A 21,925-nucleotide genomic window follows, 5' to 3' on the forward strand; every position below is an offset into this window, starting at 1 on the left:
ATGTGGAATATACACTAATGAAAGTATGTTCAATGTATTGAAGTAGAATGAGAAAGGAGTGATTGATATGGTCAAGATTGGTAAAGATATGAAGAAGGATTTTACCAAATAGGTGACAGCAGAGCATGCCTTTAAAGTATGATTAGGAATTTACTAGAAAGAGAACAAGAAAAGGAAATATTAAAGAATTTTTCCAAAACATCAAAAGTATAGAAGAGGTGGTGTGATACAATAAAAAAGCAGTGAACCTGAAAAACAGGGACCTAGATAATAGTCCTGGTTGGTCCACTATTTACCTTAAGCAAATTAAACTCTCTGGACCTAATTTTTATTTTCTGTGAAATGAGGGAATCACATTAGAGAAGACTCTCAAACTTTAATGTAAATATAAATAAGGTCTAGGTAGGGCCTGAAATCCTTCTAATAATCACAGGTAATATGGATGCTGCTGGTCCACTGACCTACACTTTGAGTAGTAGGGCATTATATTATCTCTATTGGTTCCTTGTATCTTAAAAGTTTATTTCCAATAATTCTTCTAATATTTTGAAATTTTTCGGCCAATATAATTTTGAGAAAGATAAAATCAAAAAAGAAAGTTATAAGGCAAAAAAAGAAAATTATAAGGCGAAAGTACATTTAAAAAATAATTTCCCCTTATGACTAAATAGTGTTTACTTTCTGAAAAATAAATATTTAATAAAACCACTTTCACAGTTAACATGATAATATATCTTTCAAAATCCTTATAAAAGAATTTATTAGACATGAATAAGCAATTTAAAGGTACAAGAAATGAGAAATACCAAAAAGTCAATTATAATCTACATAAAAGTGATATACAACTTGAAAATACAATGAAAAACAATCCCATTTTTAAATAATAAGAAAAAAAACAGTTAAATATTGAGACACCTATTTAACTTGGGAAGTCAGATATTCATTCAAAGAAAAGCAGAAGACTACAATGAAGTATGAATAAATGGAGTCTTAGATGTAAAGGCTAAAGATAGTAAATAATACCACCCAATTTAATATGTAGATTTAATTCAATATACACTAAGGTTTCTGAGGACTACTTATAGAACTTGGTAAACTAATAGTGAAATTCTTCTGGAAGAACAGAGAAAAAATAGATTTTTAAAGTTTTTAGGTTCAAATTATAATAAAGCAGTTTTCAAACCCATATGTGATATTGTGATTTATGATAAGAAATATATATTTGGTCTCCATCCCTTTTCTGGCAGAGAGCTCCTAAAACACTTGGAATTTCCTAAGGAAGGAGAGCCTTTTGTGTGTCTTTTGTTATGTTAATGGGGCCACTATTGGAATCAGCCTCAGGTTTGGAAACTTGTGCCAAGACAACCATGTGACCTCCTAGGAGGGGAGAGGGGTTGGAAGTCGATTCAATCACCAATGGCAATGACTTCATCAATCATGCCTACATAATGAAGCCTTCCAAAAAACCCCCAAAGGACAGAGATCAGAACTTCCAGGTTGGTGAGGAGATGTGGGGAGAGTGGTACACTTGGAGAGGGCATGGAAACTGCACACTGTCTTCCCACACCTTCCTATGCATCTCTTCTGTCTGGCTGTCCCAAAGTTATACCGTTTTATAATCAACGGGTAATCTAGTAAATAAAAAGTCTCTCTGAGTTCTGTGAGCCACTCTAGCAAATTAATTGACTCAAGGAAGGGGCTGTTGGAACCTCAGATCTACCATTGTGGGACCCAAGGAATTTAACAAAAATCCCCTACCCCTGGACAGGCAGAGCAAGACTAACTCCATTTTGTGCTACACCCACCATCTCATGTATAACCCCCAAATGACCTACTTATTGCTTAAGATACTCCCCCACCCTAGTCAAGCCGCTGAGCACACCCTTACTGGAAACCAGCTCATATAGGAATGCGGAACCCCTAACGGCCAAAGAATGTAAACCCTGCCTTTTGCCCGCCAAACTTGCAGGCCAAATCTGACCAGAGTGATAGGCTAGTTCAAACAGTTACTATAGGGTACATTGTAATTCAATTGGCCACCTGCGTGTGGACTGGCATGACTATACAACTTTCTGTGTGTGTTACAATCTCATCGGCCACTGACCCTTATAAAACTGCTACGCCTTTTAACCTAGGGGTCCAAGTCCCTGCTACACTGTGTCGGGTATACTTGGGCCCAAGCTCGAGCTTGCAAATAAACCCTCGTGCGTTTGCATCAGTATCGGCTCCTTGGTGGTCTCTCGGGTTCGAAATCGGGAGCATTACACCATTAGTTGCTCAGAAGCACAGACAACAACCAGGACTTTCAACTGGTGTCTGAAGTGGAGGAGAGAAGAGCAATCTTGTAGGGCTGTGCCCTTAATCTGTGAAATCTGAGGCTATCTCCTGGTAGATGGTGTCAGAATTGAGTCGAATTGTAGGTGTCTGAGAATTGCTTGGTCATGTGGGAAAAGCCCACACATATCAGCACTCGCATCAAAATTGTTACTATATGCTAGGGATAAGGACAAGAATTGGAAAAAATGGAAATTCTAGAGACAGGTTGAAAATAGTGCAATAACTTAATGTGTGTATGTGATAAACCAGAAGTAAATACCATACCACAAAGGAAAAACAAACAATAAGAGTTCTGGGACAGATGGTTATCAGGATAGAGAAAAATTAATTTGGATCATTATATATTCCAAAGAGGTCAAAAAATCAGGGGGAAAAATAAATGAAAATTGAGTAGTACATTTATGCCCTGATAAAGAACAGATGATTAAAAGAAATGAAGGTTCTCATAAGAGTCAAAATGGATATACCTGAATATATACAAATAAAAATCTCTAATGCATCAAATTCAGTTAAGTTTCAGGATACAAATCAACAAACAAAAATCAGCCATAATTGGAGAAATGTGGAGAAAGGGGGGCATTTGTGTACTAGTGGTAGTAATGTAAATTGGTACAGCCACCACGGAAAACAGTATGGAGGTTCCTCAAAAAATTAAAACTAGAATGATCCAGCAATTCCTCTTTGGGTATTTATAAAGAAAATGAAAACATGAACTCAAAACAATATATACACCCCCATGTTCAATAGAGCATTATTTACAATAGTCAAGAAATGGAAACAATCTAAGTGTTTATGAACAGATAAATAGATAAAGAAGATGGGGCACCTGGGTGGCTTAGTCAGTTAAGCATCTGACTTTGACTCAGGTCATGATTGCATGGTTAGTGATTTCAAGCCCCTCATTGGGCTCTCTGCTGTCAGCGCAGAGTCCACTTCAGATCCTCTGTCTCCCTGTCACTCTGCCCCTCCCCATCATGCATGCTTGCACATTCTCTCAAAAATAAATAAACATTAAAAAAAAGTTTGGTATATACATCCAATGGAATATTATTCAGTCATTAAAAAAACAAGGGAATCTTGCCATTTGCGACAATATGGATGGAGCTTGAGGGCACTGTACTAAGTGAAAGAAGCCAGACAGAGAAAGGCAAATACCCTATGATTTCTGTTAGATATGTGGAGTCTTTGAAAAAGAAAAACCCCAAGTTCATAGACACAGTGGGCAGACTGTCATTGTGAGAGGGGGAGATAGGGGTGGGAGGAATGGGGAAAGGAGGTCAACATGTATAAAGAAAACAAAATGCAGCTGATGTAAAACAGGCACAGAAATTTTGAATCATATTCAAAATACTGACATATATATGTGTATATATATATATGTTTATATATGTTTATATATGCTAATGTATAAGACAAGGGTATATTTTACATAAGGCATATAAAAACAGATACATAGCCATTATTTCTAGAATAATGAAAATAAAATCCAACATTCTAAATTTTAAGGTAAGACCCAAATATTACATATTTCTAGAAATTTCAATAAAAAATTAAAACCTCAAGAGCCAAGAAAAAAATTGGTCATATTTTTGTGTACTAGCAATGAACAATCTGTAAAGGAAATTAAGAAAACAATTAAATTTACAATAACATGAGAAAGAATAAAATGCTTAAGAATAAATTTAACCAAGGAGGCACAAGACTTGTGCACTGAAAACTATAAAACACTGCTGAAAGAAAATAAAGACACTCTAAATAAATGGAAAGATACTCCGTTTTCATGACTAGAAGACTTAATATTGTTCAGATGACAATATTTCCCAAAGTAATCTATAGATTCAATGCAGTGGAATCCATTTGGGGTGCCTGGCTGGCTCAGTTGGAGTAGCATGCAACTTGATCTTGGGATCATGAGTTCTACCCACATGAGGCATAGAGATTGCTTAAATAAATAAAACTTTAAAAACACTAAAAATTAAATCTGAAGTGCCTTGGGGCATCTAGCTGGCTCAGTCCAGAGAACATGTGACTCTTGATCTCAGGGTCATGAGTTCAAGTCCTGCATAGGGCCTATGTAGAGCTTACCTATTGGAAAAAAAAAAAAATCCCCATTGCCTTTTTAGTGGTAATAGACAAACAGATCCTAAGATTCACATAGAATTATAAGAGATCCCAAATAGTCAAAATAATTTTAGAAAGAAGAACAAAGTTGGAGCACTCATACTTCCTGATTTCAAGACTTACCACAAAGTTACAGTAATGAAAACAGTGAGGTAGTGGCATCTGGGGAATAGAATTGAGAGTCCAAAATAAACTCATACAATTGATTTTCAACAAGTATGCTAAGAATGTTCAATAGAAAAAGAAGAGTCTCTTCAGCAAATAGTATGGGACAACTAAATACCTGCATATAGAAGAATGAAGTTGGATCCTTACCTCATATCATATATAAAAATTAGATGTGGTGGCTGGGTGGCTTAGTCAGTTAAGTATGTGAGGGTTGATCTCAGCTCAGGTCATGATCTCGTGGTTCATGAGATTGAGCCCCACATCAGGCTCTGTGCTGGCAGTGCAGAGACTGCTTCTCTGTCTCCTATCTCTGCCCCTCCTACATGCATTCACACACTCTTTCTCAAAATAAATAAATAAACTTACTAAAAAATCATATAAAAACAGATGAAAACCTACACATAAGAGGCAAAACTATAAACCTTCTAGAGGAAAACATAAGGCGAAATCTTCATAACCTTTGATTTGGCAAAGGTTTCTCAGATATGACACCAAAAGCATAAACACCAAAAGAAGAGATAAATTTGGCTTCATCAAAATTAAAAACTTTGTGTATCAAAGGACACTATCAAAGAGTGAAAAGACAACCCACTGAATGGGCAAAAATAATTGCAAATCATATATCTGATGAGGGTCTAGTACCCAAATATATAAAAGAATGCTTAAAACTCAACAACAAAGACAAACAACCCAATTTAAAAATGGGCAAAGTACTTGAGTAGACATTTCTCCAAAGAGGATATACAAATGGCCAATGAGTAGAGGAAAAGAAGTTCAATGCCATTAGTCATTAGAGAAACGCAAATGAAAATCACAATGAGGGCGGCTGGCTGACTCAGTAGAGCAGGTGACTCTTGACCTCAAGGTTGTAAGTTTGAGCCCCACTTTGGATGTAGAGATTACTTAAAAATCTTTTTTTTCCCCAAGTTTATTTATTTATTTTTAGAGAGAAAAGGAGAGAGAGAATGAGTGGGAAGGGTCAGAGAGAGAGGGAGAGAAAGAATCCCAAGCAGGCTCCGTGCTGTCAGCACAGAGCCTGATGCAGGGCTCGAAGTCATTAACCATGAGATCATCACCTGAGTTGAAGTCAAAAGTCAGATGCTTAACTGACTGAGCCATCCAGATGCTCCCAAAAATAAAATCTTTAAAAAAAAAAAAAGAAAGAAAATCACAATGAGATACCACTTCACACGCACTAGGATGGCAACAGTGAAAAATAAAAAATACCCAAGAAGTATTAAGTGTTGGCAAGCACGTGGAGAAATTGGAATTGTCGTGCATTGCAGGTAGGACTGTAAAATGGTAGAGCCACTGTGGAGAATAGTTTGGCAGTTCCTTAATAAAGCTAAACACAGAATTACCATATGACCCCGTGATTCCACATCTAGGTATATACTTGAAAGAATCGAAAATAGGTGTTCAACAAAAATTTGTAAATGAATGTTCATACAACACTATTCATAATAGCCAAAAAGTGGAAACAATTCAAATGTCCACCAACAGATGAATAGATAAGCAAAATGTATTCATACAACTGAATATTATTTAGCCATAAAAAATAAAGTATTGATATATGCTACAATAGAATGAACCTTGAAAACATCATGCTAAGTAAAAGTAGCCAGACACAAAACGTCACATGTTGTATGATTCCATTTATATGAAAGATTCAGAACAGATGAATCCATAGAGTCAGAAAGCAGATTAGTCTTTGCCAGAGACTGTGGGTAGGAGAGAACAGGGAGTGACTGCTTAATAGGTACAGGGTTTTTTTGGGAGGTTGATGAAAACATTCTGGAACTAGATAGTTTGCAATGATCACCTAACATTATGAATGTACTAAATGCCAATGAATTGTACACTTCGGTGAATTGTATGTGTGTTTTTCCACAAAATTTAAAAATTATTTTTAATTAAAATATTTTGCATGATGATTAAATATAATAAAATCTCATATCAGGAAGGGCAACAGAAAAGTAAAACTGTAGTAAAGATAACTGATAAGAGGTTAACATCTGATTTATTTATAAAGATTTGACACAAAGATACAGGATCAATCTCCAAAGCTATCAGGCTAAGTGGTCAAATGGATGCACAGATTATATACCAACAAATAATTATAGTAAAATTCCTCATATAAAAATGGAAGGCCACCAGAAAGTAAATGCTTATTAAAAAATATTTAAGGAATTATTATATTCTAAATGCCTTAGAGTTAAAAAGCCAATGTGGCCAGGCCATACAGAAATAAATTTAAACATCTCCAATGACACTGTGAAACTGTTCTACAGAACAGTCTGAAAATATGTAATAGGAACTATAAAACTGGTCAAGTAATTTGACCTAGTAATTTCAGTTTGGGAACTACTTTTAAAGGAATACACTTGGGGTGCCCAAGTGGGTCAGTTGTTTAAGTGCCCGACTCTTGATTTTGGCTCAGGTCATGATCTCACAGTCAGTGAGTTTGAGCCCCACAACCAGTTCTGCACTGACATGGGGGAGCATACTTGGGATTCTGGGTCTCCCTCTTTCTGCCTCTCCCCCTCACAATCTCCCTCTCTTTCTCTCTCTTTCTCTCTCTCTCAAAAATAAATAAATAAACTTAAAAAAAAAATAAAGGAACACAAAAGTGTAAGCAGGAAATAATTTGAAAAAAAGTTACTCATAGTCATGACAACTAACATGAGAAAATATGAAATACTTTAAATAACCAATAAAAGAATAGAACTAACTGAACTATTATTATTGCCTAAACACAATCGAATATATGTATGTGTCTATATATGTGTATATATGTATATGTCTATTTAAAATGACAACTGTGTAACTATTTGATAGGTTAAAATGTATGTAAAGATAATGCCAATGTAAATCACAAAACAGTGCTCCCAATGATTTCAACTTTATATATACACTGAAAAGAATTTGGAGTAAGAGTTTAAGACTCAACAGGCTCTTTTAAAGAAGTTGTAGAGAATAATAATTTCCTGGCAATTATTTCCAATCACATTCTTTATCCAAATATCATTAAAAAAAATACAGGTATGGCAATGATAAAAGGTTTTATAGGGTAAACTTAAGTTTAGAAGAAAGTATTAAGTGAATTAAGATATTTTGTTTTGTCCTTACTATACACCTCTATCTGGTAAGATAGAAGTTTTCAGGCCAATTCTTCAACAAGATTTTGAGAAAAAAAATTTTCAATGTATTTAAAACATTAGCCACATTTATTTAATAAAAATGTTTTTCATATGATACTTCAGTAAACATACAAGGATACACTTTAAAATATCAAGGAAGGAAAGTCAGTTAAATGGATGCAAAGTATATCTTCATATAGATGAAGAAATATGAACTGTCAGAAGACCAATTAAAAATACTCTGAAGAGATTTAAAAAATGTAACGTTGCAGTCCTCACTGTATGAGCAACCTGCACACAAATAACCGTGCAACACTGCTCTGAATAGTTGTTGCCATAGAAGCCATCACGGAAAGCAAACAAAGGCAAACTGCAGCTTGTAGACATTGTCTGTTCAGACCCTTCCATGTCTGAACAGACAGAATGTCTACAAGCTGCAGTTTGCCTTTGTTTTTATGAATCCTTCATTGCAGCACAGTAGAGAATATTGAAAGGAGTTAACATGTCTACTAAGAGGGGATGAGTTCAATAAAATACTACAAACATGTATAATGGAACATGATACAGCCATTAGTTGAAGTAAATTTTTATATACAGGTATGGAATATACTCCAAAATATATTGTTAAGGAAAAATAAAAATAAACAACAACAACAACAACAACAACAACAAAAGAAGTTGAAGGGAAAAAGCTTTGTAAAGCAGAAGCAGTGGGAAGTGTAGTTTAAGGGAACTGACCTAAGAGACACTGTCTGGTCCAAACCCTCTCGACTACCAGAATTTTTCTTATATTTCCTAAGAATCTGCCAATTAGAGAGTTATACAAATTAAAATGTATTGTCCACCTATCAAAATTGATACCTCTGAGATAATTAAGAAGTGATCTTTTAGTACACATTACTATGAATTTGTTCAATTTCTTTCACTTTTCTCCTAATACCTAAATGAAGCAAATTGCAATGGAAAGGAATGCAAAAGGAAGGAGCATTGAGCCTTCTATTATGGCAGTCCCTAGGTCTTTATATCTCCCAGAATCCAATTTTCAAAACTATTTATCTTCTCCTCCTAGTCAAAGTTTTAATTCATTAGCCTAACAAAATATATCTTTTCTCACTTCTCCAAAAATTTTTTAGTTATAAGAATTAATAGCATTTTTAAAATGTCAACTCACCTGAAGTTTATTATTTAATAGTGGAGAACGTGAGAAGATTTTTAAAGGCTTCTTTAAAATATCTCTATCCAGGCTCAGTAGATTGAGCCTCTGACTTTTTTTTTTTTTTTTTTATGTTTATTTTTGAGAGAGAGAGAGAACACATGCGTGCACGTGTGCGCAAGACAGAGAGAGAGTGGGAGAGGGGCAAAGAAAGGTGTACAGAGGATCTGAAGCAGGTTCCACACCAACAGCAGAGAACCTGATGCAGGGCCTGAACTCAGGAGCCTTGAGATCATGACCTGAACCAAAGTTGAATGTTTAACCAACTGAGCCATCCAGGCACCCTAAGTCTCCAACTCTTGATTTCTGCAGTTTGTGAGATCAAGCCCTGTGTTGGGCTCTGCACTGACAGCACTGAGTGAGCCTGCCTGGGATTCTCTCTCTCCCTCTCTCTCTGCCCCTCCCCTGCTTGAGCATGCTTTCGCACTCTCTCTCTCTTAAAATAAATAAACTTAAAAAAATAAAATAAAATATCTCTATCCATTTAAAACTTGCTTTCCTTTTAATTTTTACCACCATCACACTTTCTCTTTGTATGCATATAAGTTTACTATACATTCATTAGACATTATAATAATGAAGACCTTAATTGAGCCTTATAAACATATTATATTTAAAGAAATCTTTTCAGCATAACATTCATCAACTGATTCTTACTTTGCTTCAACTTATGGAAATCACCGACTCTATCCTTGGTAGCCTGCTTTAGTATATCTGCTTGAATTCTGGGTATACTTTCCAAGTTCGGGCCTGGAATTAAACGCTGAAGAGGATTGGAAGGGTTCTGCTTTGAAGTTCCAGGATTTCCATTGTGGTGTCCATGAGAATCTATGGCATAAAAACATCAAATTAAGGTCCTATTTTGCAAAAGAATTTCACAAGACCTGCTTAGAAAATGTAAGACACACTGTTGTTTGATATTGAGTAGTCGCGTGGCTTTTTTTTTTTTTTGGCTTTATTTTAATTTCTTTAATTAAATCTTACAGCCAATGTGATTTTAGCTGTGTGAAGTTTACTAATCATTCTTAGGTAAGTATCTCTGGTATTGATTATAAATAAACCTATCAGCCAAAGTGACACATAGTAGAAACCCGAAGATTTAACTGGCATTGAGACTTGTATCTTTTTCTTCCCTAAGTTTTTCTAACTCTACATTGCTATCAGAAATCTCTAGCCTCTAAGTCATTTTCACCTACACAGTGACTCACAACTGTTAACTTTTTTTTTCGTTTATTTATTTTTAAGTAATCTCTATACCCAGTATGGGGCTTGAATTCAGGACCCGGAGATCAAGAGTTGCATGCTTGTCTGACTGAGCTGCTAGGTGCCCCATGTTAACTCTTGATTCTTTTTTTTTAAGTTTATTTACTTATTTTGAGAGAGAGAGAGAGAGAGAGAGAGAGCGCACGTGCAAGCAGGGGGAGGGGCGGAGAGAGAGAATCCCAAGCAGGGTTCTCACTGTAAGCACAGAGCCCAAAGCAGGGCTCAATCTCAGGAATCATGAGATCATGACCTGAGCGGAAATCAAGAGTCAGATACTTAACTGACTAAGCCCCAACTCTTGATTCTTTCTTATTGGCAACTCCTGGATATAACTTTTCTCTTCCCCAGTCCCCTTTTTCCCTCGTCAAAGCCTTCATTTAGATCCTTATTATAGTTAACTTTAATCACATCAATTCTCATTTTAGGGGAACATTTCTATAAAATCAAATAGGTATTCAGTAGAAAACAAACATACATTCATAAGTATGGAATAGGGAGTGGAATATAGATGGATGTAGTAGTTAATAGAAGGCCTCTGTGAAATAAATTTGAACACATTTTGAAGAGAGTAAATACATATAGACTGGCAGAAATGAAAGGGAATATAGTCCAGAGTGGCAGAACAAATAGTGCTTTTGCTCTTGAAAATGCTTCAGACAAAATGAAATTTTATTTTTAGTTTTTTAAGTTTATTTATTTATTGAGGTGGGGGGAGGGGCAGAGAGAGAAGGACCTATCAAATTCCAAGCAGACTCAACACTGTCAGCGAAGTTTGACACTGGGCTCAATCTCACAAACTGAGAGATCATGACCTTAGCCGAAATCAAGTCAGATGCTTAGCTGACTGAACCACCTACATGCCCCCAACAAACTGCATTTTTAAATGATTATCTCTCCCTGAGTTTTGATCAATCATTGCAAAATATTTAACATTAACTAGAAGAATGAATGCTACTTCACCATGCTGTTAAATGACATGTTTTATTCCCTATATAACAATACTTGACCAGTAAAATGGTTTTCAAAAGGAATTTTAAGGCTAAGACGTCAGGGGCACCGGGGTGGCTCAGTCCGGTGAAAGTCCAACTTTGGCTCAGGTCATGATTACATGGTTGGTAAGTTCGAGCCCCACATTGGGCTTGCTGCTGTCAGCACAGAGCCCGCTTCAGATTCTCTGTCCCCCTCTCTGCTCCTCCACTGCTTGTGCTTGCTCTCTCTTTCTCTTTCTCTCAAAAATAAATAAACATTAAAAAAAAAAGAAATTAAAAAGAAAGAGAATAAGACTTCACACCTGGAACCATATTTGGGGAGAGAGGCTGTCCAGTTGGAATATGGGAGATTGCTTGATGACTTTCATACTGAGCAACAGAAATAGAGGGTTTCTTTAAAGCTGAAAGAAAAAAAGATCCATATTATTCCTATCGATATTATGTTTTTTAAAAACCAACCACTATGAATAAATAAAATAAAAAAAAATAAAAACCAACCACCATGAACATATTTACACTGCACTAATCCTATGATGCTTATTTTAATTTTGTAATCTTTACAGTTGGCATATTAACTAATTTATGGCTACTAATTGATATATTGTATTACACATCACTAGTTTTGGTGATCAGTAAATCTGACCAGAATATAGTTAGAACTCTACATTTTGTTCACCACTATATCCCCAACACCTAGAATAAATGGCACATCACAAAAGCTCACCTAAGATTTGATGAATGAATAAATAAATGAATCTCTTCACATACAGGAAGATCTTTTTCTATGGATAGTATATATTTATTTATAAATAAAAATTGACATTTACAGATTAGGTGAAGCAATGAGAATATGTTACTCTAAGATAGTCAGATTTTAAATAAAAACTAAACATAATTGATGGAACAAGTTGAATTTTATTTTTGAAGAGGGAACATTTACGTTTTGTACAAAGAGCTTTACTAATAAAGATGTACACACTTCTAGTGAGGACTTTATTCTCCTTTACGAAATGAAGACAACAGGGAAAGATCATGTTCCACTCACTACCACTAATTCCATTGCTTCCTTGGGCAGCTTAACATGATAGAAAGTCAGAGAGCAAAGAAGGAAACGGAGACAGTGGCAGAGACAATGCTGTGTTTTCCTATTTCATCAGATTTTTCCTGGGCACAGAGGAAGATCAGCCTTCTTTACACTTAGGAGCCAAAAGACTAGGTTCTGACTGTGAGGATGTAAGTGAAACTGAACATACCACTTCCATGTATGATGATAAAATCTGTGCAAATCACATAAGATCTCTCTTCCCTTTCTGCCACAACTAAGGATGCTACATATGAAGATGATATCATATACTGGAAAGAGACACTGCTTGGAGGAGAGCTACAAATCATCATCTGACCTGCATCAGACTGTAATCTGAACAATAAATATATCTTTCTTGTTTTAAGCCACTGCAGTCTGGGGGCTCTTTGTTAATATATCACAGCCTAATCAATTCTAACTAGTATACTTGGATTATTTTCACAATCCTGAAAGTTTATTTCAATGAGTGTATTTCATTTATTATTACATAGATTTCTAAACTTAAAGCCCCAAGGAGTTTAAAATTCACTCTAAGAAAGCAACCTATTCAAATTTACAGAAAGTTGAGATTTTCTATATCTCATGATATTCCTATTACCTTGTTCCTATTTCTAGCTTCATTGTCCAACACTCACTTCTGCACATAAGACAGCTAAATAACAATCAGCTAACATCTTAAAAGAGCAATACTTTGCTGGGTTTAATTAACACAATTTTGATTTGCTAACAGACTCTGAGGACACTAAGCATCTGGTAGATATATTTGGAAAGAGAAGTCAGTCACAATCCACAAATCTGTTAATCACTGTTGGAGCCTAGCTCAGTCCAGCACTACTCAAACCAGAAGACAAAAGAGGGCATCTTCACTACTAAATAAGAAGTAATTATAAATGTCCTTAGCTTTATATAATATTGCCTCATGCTCAAGAACAATGTGAATATTTGGAGGCAAAGCTATGATTCATATAGGTGACAAAAAATAAAAAATGCAGGATTAAAAAGAGCCTCTGTAAAATAGCCAGAGGAGTTTAGAACTGATATAGCATAAACAGAGTAGTAATATGGAGCCTTATAAGTTTGATATGAATAACACATGTTCCCAGAGAAAATTTAAAAAATCAAAAAGCATGAAGGAATTTAAAATTAGCTAGAACCACTGTTATCATTTCAAGACCACCTCTCTAATGTTTTGTGGGTTTTTTTTTTTTTTGCTGTACATTATACAATACACCTTAAACAAAAGTAGGATCCTATCATACAAACAACCTTATAATCTGATTTTTAATATTTTATACATATTTTTCTTTGTTATCCCATTTTCTTCTATAACATTCCCAAATGGTAATGCTGAATCAAAACTTCCATTTTAATGTTACATATACTTCAACTAAAAAAGTAATTTAAAAAAATGAAAAAACACAAACAAAAACTTCCAATGTAGCTAGAAAGATCTGGGTAAAGAACTGCCACATGGATCTTGGAGACCCATAAACTGCATCAGCTAAGCTAGCTGATGAACAGACTTTTACTATTTAGGAAAAAGAAATGTGTGTTCTATAAACATTTTGGTTTCTATGTTTTTACATTGACTTTTTGTTCACTTTCCTTTTTTGTTTCCTTGTAAATTTCCTTTTAAAAAACCTCAAGCCTTGTTTTTTGTTGAACTAAGGAGAAAGGTAATTTACTTATACCAGGGCAAGATAGTTAAAGGCTTCCCCAGGGGTCAGAATGCATACTTATATTCAGTGGTACCAAAACAGATGAAGACCTAGAAAACTACTAGTGAGCCTGGAGACAGGTAGAATGCTAACCTCACTCTCCAATTATCTATAGAAAAGTTCTACAGACTTTTTTCTAAACACATATAAGTATCTAATGTTTATTCCACAAAAATGAAATATTATTCTTGCTTTCTTGTAACCTGCTTTTTTCATTAAAAAATCATAGATATATTTTTATGTTAATAAATACAGCTCCACATTATTCTTTTTAACAACTACATATCACACTTTATGGATATAACAAATTTAACGAATTAACCCTCTTTATAATGCTTATATAGCTCTCAATTTGTCATTATAAACAATTTCGTGTTGAGCATTTTTATACCTACATGATAAATTCTCAAGGAAGTACTAAGCACTGGGCTATAGCTACAGGCACTTCTTAAATTAAGAGAAATAAAATAATAAATGTGAGCTTAAAGACAATAGAAGTGTGGGGGAAAAATTAGACACTAAAAAGACTGCAAACAATAATTGCCATTATTAAGGAAAAGTTCCAAAGATAAAATGACAAAGCCTAGTTATGATAAGGACAAAACACAGGATACAAAGAAACTTGGAGCACAAAACTTTTATCCTATGACTAAGGTCCTGGGTTTTACACTTTTTTAAAAAGGAGAGTTATCAATATGGAAATTCAATCATTCAACAATATTTATTAAATGCCTATTAGATGCGGGGCGCCTGGGTGGCTCAGTCGGTTGAGCGTCTGACTTCAGCTCAGGTCCTTAAAATTGTTCAAATCTTCCAGTTTCTGTCTTACAGAAAAGCTTCACAATCCAGTGACTATGACTATGGAAAAGTAATATGGCATAAATAAGCAATGGACCTCTATTCTGGGAGCACTTTAGTAATACAGATACCACCCTAGACATACTGAACATGGGGGGTGGTACCTAGGTATCTATATTTATTAAAAGCTCCAGAAGTGGTTCTGTTGTATCACCAAAAGAGTCAAAGACAGAACAAAAAGCATGAGCTTTGGAGTCAGACACCAGGGTTCAAATCATGACTCTGTAATTTATCAACCGTATGATTTTGGATTAGTGACTAATTTCTCAAAGCCCCAGTCTTCATCTGAAAAACAGGGATAATGCCATTTATCCTGCATGATCGATTTGGAGACCAAGTGAGAATATTAGCTACTGCATTATGATACAAGCCTAGCAAATAGGTGTTTTATGTACACTGAAGTATTTTAGAGTCAAAGTTAAGTATTAATCCTTAGAATGAAGAAAGAATCCAAGGTTCATGTTGAAAAAACAGAAACATTTAAATGTAAAGCTACTGGCCCTAACCAATTTTTTGAGCCTCCTGATTACATAGTTTGATCACACTTAGATGAGTCCTAATGAATGTTTACTTATAGTAACATTTTGGGAAGTGATGAAACGCTATTTGGTAAGTGCCCATAGAAATATTAATCGTCCTGAAGCATGAACATTAAATACAAAACAATGATGTAACATTCTTATGTTACTTTGCTCTGCATAAATGAACAGATAGAACATGCTTATAATTATTCAAATATTGGCCAGTGGAACCATTTGAGCTTTCTGAGCAATATAGGTACATGTCAAAAGAGATTATTAAAAATGATGTTTTCGGGGCACCTGGGTGGCTCAATCGGTTGAACGTCTGACTTTGGCCCAGGTCATGATCTCACAGTTTGTGGGTTCGAGCCCTGTGTCAGACTCTGTGCTGACAGCTCAGGGCCTGGAGCCTACTTTGGATTCTGTGTCTCCTCTTTCTCTGTCCCTCCCCTGCTTGCACTCTGCCTCTCAAAAATAAATAAGCATTAAAAAAATTTTTTTTTAAATATCCCTCAAAAATGAATATGAAATAAAAGAGTTTTCAGATAAACTAAGATGGATAAATGTGTTGTTAGAAGACCAGCATTTCAAGAAGTGCTGAAGGAAGTTCTCCTGGCTGAAAGGAAAATAATAATCAAGATAGAAATTAATATCCACAGGAAGGAATGAACATCACTGGAAAAGTTAAACATGTGGTAAATATAAGACACCATAATATTCTCTTCTCCTATTTTCTTAAAAGGCTTTTTTTTCTTTCTTTCTTTTCTTTTTTTTTAGACAGAGAGCGTGAATTGGGGAGAGGGGTAGAGAGAGAGAGAGAAAGAGAATCACAAGCGGGCTCCATGCACAGCATGGAGCTTGACATGGGGCTGGCTCCTGAGATCATGATCTGAGCCAAAATCAAGAATCAGCCACTCAACCAACTGAGCCACCCAGATGCCCCTTAAAAGGCTTTTAAAGCAGAAATAATGCTGAAAATATTGGGACTTACATCTAAGTAAAATATATAACAATAATAGCATAATGGATGAGGCAAGGTAAATGGAATTATATCTTTGTAAAGTTCTAACATTTCACATGAAGTACTACAAGATAATTTCTAAGTAGACCATGACATATAAAGGATGCATATAGCAATCCCTGGAATAACCACTAAAACACAATACTTTAGAAGTGTAGTTTTTAAAAAATGAGAGAAACAGGCAGCAATTAAACCCTCAAACCCAATGGATGCTAACTATCCTATTCTCCCTGGGTATTTTCTAATTCAAGACCCTACTTTGATTCCTTTATTCCTAATTGTGGCTACTATAAATTGTGGCTTCATAAAATATGACAATGAAAGAAAGGTCTTTCTTTTTTTAAGTTTATTTATTTATTTTGAGGGGGGTGAGGGGTAGAGAGAAAGGAAGAGAGAGACAATCCCAAGCAGGCTCCGTCAATGCAGAGCCTGATGAGGGGCTGGAACCCATGAACCATGAGATCATGATCTGAGCCAAAGTCAAGAGTTGGATACTTAACTGACTGAGCCACCCCAGTGCCCTGAAAGAAATGTCTTTCAATTACAAACCAAAGTACCATTAGAAGTTTATATATTTTTGGTAGCAATTTCCAGGAATAAAATTTGATATGCTAATTTAAGAAAAAAAAGCCCAATTTTATATAATTTGTTTCTTTGAAATCTTTTTCTTGAAGGGTCAGATAGTGAATATTTTAGGCTTGGAGGCCATACTCAACTCTGCTGTTCTACTACAAAAGCAGCCATAGACAAAACATAAATAAATGAACAAGGTAATGTTTCAATAAAACTATTTGTGAAAACAGGCCAACTAAGCTGTAGTTTGCCAATTCCTGTCTTACAGGATGTCTAAGAGAAAACTTTATTTAAGTATATCTACAGTGATTTAATTTGATAAAAGTTTTCTTTTTAACTTTATTTATTTGAGAGAGAGAGAGAGAGAGAGAGAGAGAGAGAGAGAGAGAGAGAGAGAAAGCACGAGTGGGGGAGGGGCAGAGAGAGAGGGAGACACAGAATCCAAAGCAGGCTCCAAACTCTGAGCTCTCAGCACAGAGCCAGACACGGGGCTGGAACTCATGAACCGCAAGATCATGACCTGAGCTGAAGTTGGATGCTTAAGTGACCAAGCCACCCAGGCGCCCCTCCTGGTAAAAACTTTTGATGTATTTAAATTCAGATATTTCTTCTAAAAGCTCTAATCATTAGAGAAAGAATCTTAACCAAAAGAAAAACAAAAACACTAACTACATTTCCTCTTTAAAACATAATCTTTTTTTTCCTCTCAAACATCACTATAACTACCTCTCTTTAATTTTTAACTTTATTTTTTATTTTTTAAAATTTACACCCAAATTAGTTAGCATATAGTGAAACAATGATTTCAGGAGTAGATTCCTTAATGCCCCTTACCCATTTAGCCCATCCCCCCTCCCACAACCCCTCCAGCAACCCTCAGTTTGTTCTCTATATTTATGAGTCTCTTCTGTTTTGTCCCTCTCCTTGTTTTTATATTATTTTTGTTTCCCTTCCCTTATGTTCATCTGTTTTGTCTCTTAAAGTCCAAATATGAGTGAAGTCATTTGATTTTCGTCTTTCTCTGACTAATTTCACTTAGCATAATACCCTCCAGTTCCATCCACATAGTTGTAAATGGCAAGATTTCATTCTTTTTGATTGCCGAGTAATACTCCATTGTATACATATACCACTTCTTCTTTATCCATTCATCCATCGATGGACATTTGGGCTCTTTACATACTTTGGCTATTGTTGATAGTGCTGCTATAAACATGGGGGTGCATGTGTCCCTTCGAGACAGCACACCTGTATCCCGTGGATAAATGCCTAGTAGTGCAATTGCTGGGTCGTAGGGTAGTTCTATTTTTAGTTTTTTGAGGAACATCCGTACTGTTCTCCAGAGTGGCTGCACCAGCTTGCATTCCCACCAACAATGCAAAAGAGATCCTCTTTCTCTGCATCCTCGCCAACATCTGTTGTTGCCTGAGTTGTTAACGTTAGCCATTCTGACAGGTGTAAGGTGGTATCTCATTGTGGTTTTGATTTGTATTTCCCTGATGATGAGTGATGTTGAGCATTTTTTCATGTGTCGGTTGGCCATGTGGATGTCTTCTTTGGAGAAGTGTCTATTCATGTCTTTTGCCCATTTCTTCACTGGATGATTTGTTTTTTGGATGTTGAGTTTGATAAATTCTTTGTAGATTTTGGATACTAACCCTTTATCTGATATGTCATTTGCAAATATCTTCTCCCATTCTGTCGGTTGCCTTTTAGTTTTGCTGATGGTTTCCTTCGCTGTGCAGAAGCTTTTTATTTTGATGAGGTCCTAGTAGTTCATTTGTGTACCTGTCTTTCATTTTTAAAAAATTATTTAGTTCTTGAATAGGTAATTTATCAAATTAAGAAACTTTTGAAATTTTGAAATATAAATCCAAAAGTTCAAAAGATTGTATGTTGAAAAGTAAATCACCTTTTTATCTCTGTCCTCAGTCTTCTTTCCCAGAGGTAATCAATATTACCATCTAGAGCAGCACTGATGCAATGATGAAAATGTTCTATACTTGCACTGTCCAGTACAGTAGCCGCTAGCCACAGGCGATACTTAAGCACTTGAAGTGTCGCTAGTTTGACTGAGGAACTGACTTTTTAGTATTATTTAAGTTTGATGTAAAAATAAATACATGTGACTAGTGGCTATTATATTAGACAGTGCAGATATAGAAAAATCCTCCAAGAGAAGTGGTTTTCAACCTTAGTTATATAATACAATCACCTAAGGAATACTTACACATTCAGTGGCCAAGCTGCATTTCAGACCAAACACATCAAAATCTCTGGAGTGAGACACACGCATGAAATTTTTTTTTTTTTAACTCCCCAGTGATTCCAATATATAGCCAAGGTCAAAAACCTCTATTCCAGAAAATTAATTATCTTGAGTAGCTCTATCTAATGCATATTAAGAAACCAAAAGGAATAACTTTTTCTTTCTAAGTTATTAATTAGAAAAGAACTTCTAATTTTTCAGGTACATAAAAATTTTTGTATCTACCAGAATTTTCCCCAAAGTAAATCATTAGAGGCAATTTTTACTATGAGATTAACTGGACCTTAAAACTAGAAAAAAGTTTCCAAGTAATAAATAAGATTTTTTTCTCTGTTGATATTCATGACATGGTGAAGATACTTGTATTACAAACTACTAAAGAACACTCAAAGATCAGTAAGGAAAATAGCAAAAATCCAATAGAAAAATGGGCAAAAATGATTACCAGGTAATTCATAGAAGAAGGAAACCAGAATGGCTAATAATTATGTGAAAAGATGCTTAATGTCACTAGTACCATAGCACATTTAAGCTAAAATAAGATAGCATTTAATAACTGTCAGATTGGCAAAAAAATTAAAGTATAGCAAACTGAATCTTAGTGAGGATGTGGACAAACAGACACTGTCATATATTACTAGTAGAAGTATAAACTGATATTAAGAAGTTGACGATATTCTATGATGCAAGAATTCTTTAAAAATTTTTTTTGAAGTTTATTTATTTTTGAGGAAGGGAGGGAGGGAGGAAGAGAGAGAGAGAGAGCACGCATGAGTAGGGGAAGGGCAGAGAGAGAGAGAGGGAAAATACACAGAATCCAAAGCAGGCTCCAGGCTCCAAGCTGTCAGCACAGAGCCCGATGTGGGGCTTGAACCCACAAACTGTGAGATCATGACCTGAGCTGAAGTCAGATGCTTAACCAACTGAGCCACCCAAGTGCCCCGATGCAAGAATTATTTTAATTTCATACCCTTGTACACAGTTTTGCAACCATTGTGCTAAGAATTGTTTATGGCTTACCAGTGTATTGAGCTATTGATCTCCTCAACTCTTAGGGCCTGGGACAGCTAGATACCTAGTCACATTTTCTAGCCAGCAGCAGCCTCACCTTTTTAGCTCAATGTACTAGTCAAATATCAGTATCTAGAGACTTTCATGTGCATAAGAAGACATAAACAAGAATGTCCACTGTGGTATTGTTTGAAATAACAAAAAACTAAAAGTGGCCTTAATGTTTATTATAGGTGAATGGATAAGTTATGGTATATTTATACAATGAAATAATTATAACTGTTAGAAAGCCACAGGAATAATATGGGTAAGTCACAAAAGCATAATATTGAGGGGAAAAAAAACAAGGTATAGAATAATATACACAATAAGACACCATTTATTTAAAGTTTGAGGCAGCAAACAAAATAATACTTTATAGTTTTATAGATGCTTACAAATGCAGTAAAAGTCTAAAAACATGTATGGAAATTGATACACACCAATCTCAGCATAGTAGTTACCTCTGGGGAAGAAGAGGCAGGAATAGGATCTGGTGGGTACACAGGGAGGCTTCAACTTATCAGTAATGTTTTATTTCTTTAACAATAACATCAATAACAGAAATATCTGAAACAAATGTGGCAAAATGTTATGTTATTTTTGTGGTTTCCTTCTGGGGGGGGCAGTAGGTACTTGGCTACTATATTATCCTAGTTTCCTGTATGCTTGGAATGTTCTTTAATCTAAAAAAGTTTAAAACTAGTGATCTAAATGTGTAACTGTCTAACATCACAGGTACCTACATACCATAAAGGTAAATATCCAGGTAAAGAACAGTATGGATTAAATGATAAGATTCCTGTAAGATCTTGGTAACCAACTCAAATCAGCATTAAAAACAAACAAAGCCCACTGGGGTTTGGCTCTATGGTTTGGGGAGCTGAGAAGTTGAAACACTGTGCTAATCATAAGCACATGATATACATACTCCCTTGACTGTTTCAGAGCCACATTTTAAGATAGTTCAGCACTGTTCTGCTATGGTTTCTAGTATAGCCCTGGCTATCATAAATAAAAGTCAGTAACACATACAAATCTGTTTTAAAATGACAAGGACTTGTTTCTCCTCTATTTCTTTTGTGGGGTTACTGCCTATAAGGGACTCCACATATACACCAGAATTTGTACAGGCATTAAGAATTTTGGCATAGACTACATCACAGAGAAAAGACAACACTCAGTAAAAGGAATGACAAGAAGGTAACAAATATGTTTCTAATGATGTGCAATAATCATCATAATAACAATAGTAACTAAGATTTAGATAGCACTGGCTATGTGCCAGGCACTGTCCTAAGTGCTTTACATTTAAATCTCACATTCATGCTATGAGGTTGGAACTGTTATCCTATTTTATAGATAAGGATAAGAGTAAATAAATGGTTGTCACACACTTGTTAAAAGATGGGAGTCAAGGGTTTGAATTCAGGCAGTTTAATTCCAGATACCATTGCCTCACCATTAAGGATATTGTGGTAATTCAACCATACACATTTACTGGGACCCTGTTATGTGTAAAGCACCACGCTAGGAGCTCAAGGTACAAAGATATGATAGGGCTTTCCTTTGTGTAGGCATCTGACTGATTACACACCTC

General features: G+C 35.4%; 1 protein-coding gene across 3 annotated transcripts in view; it reads right to left on the bottom strand.

Annotated features, from left to right (window-relative positions):
• Positions 1-21,925, bottom strand: part of GOLM2 (golgi membrane protein 2) — a 105,388-nt gene that overhangs the window by 30,967 nt on the left and 52,496 nt on the right. For 2 of the 3 annotated variants that reach the window (XM_015064827.3, XM_015064825.3), the window contains exons 7-8: positions 11,534-11,632; positions 9,637-9,807 (exon numbers count right to left, since the gene is read on the bottom strand). In XM_015064827.3, the coding sequence (XP_014920313.2) occupies positions 9,637-9,807; positions 11,534-11,632 (270 nt within the window). The remainder of the gene's footprint in view (positions 1-9,636; positions 9,808-11,533; positions 11,633-21,925) is intronic. The other variant, XM_015064826.3, reaches the window with a different exon arrangement.

The sequence above is a fragment of the Acinonyx jubatus genome, chromosome B3, assembly GCF_027475565.1.
Source record: "Acinonyx jubatus isolate Ajub_Pintada_27869175 chromosome B3, VMU_Ajub_asm_v1.0, whole genome shotgun sequence".
Classification (NCBI taxonomy): domain Eukaryota; kingdom Metazoa; phylum Chordata; class Mammalia; order Carnivora; family Felidae; genus Acinonyx; species Acinonyx jubatus.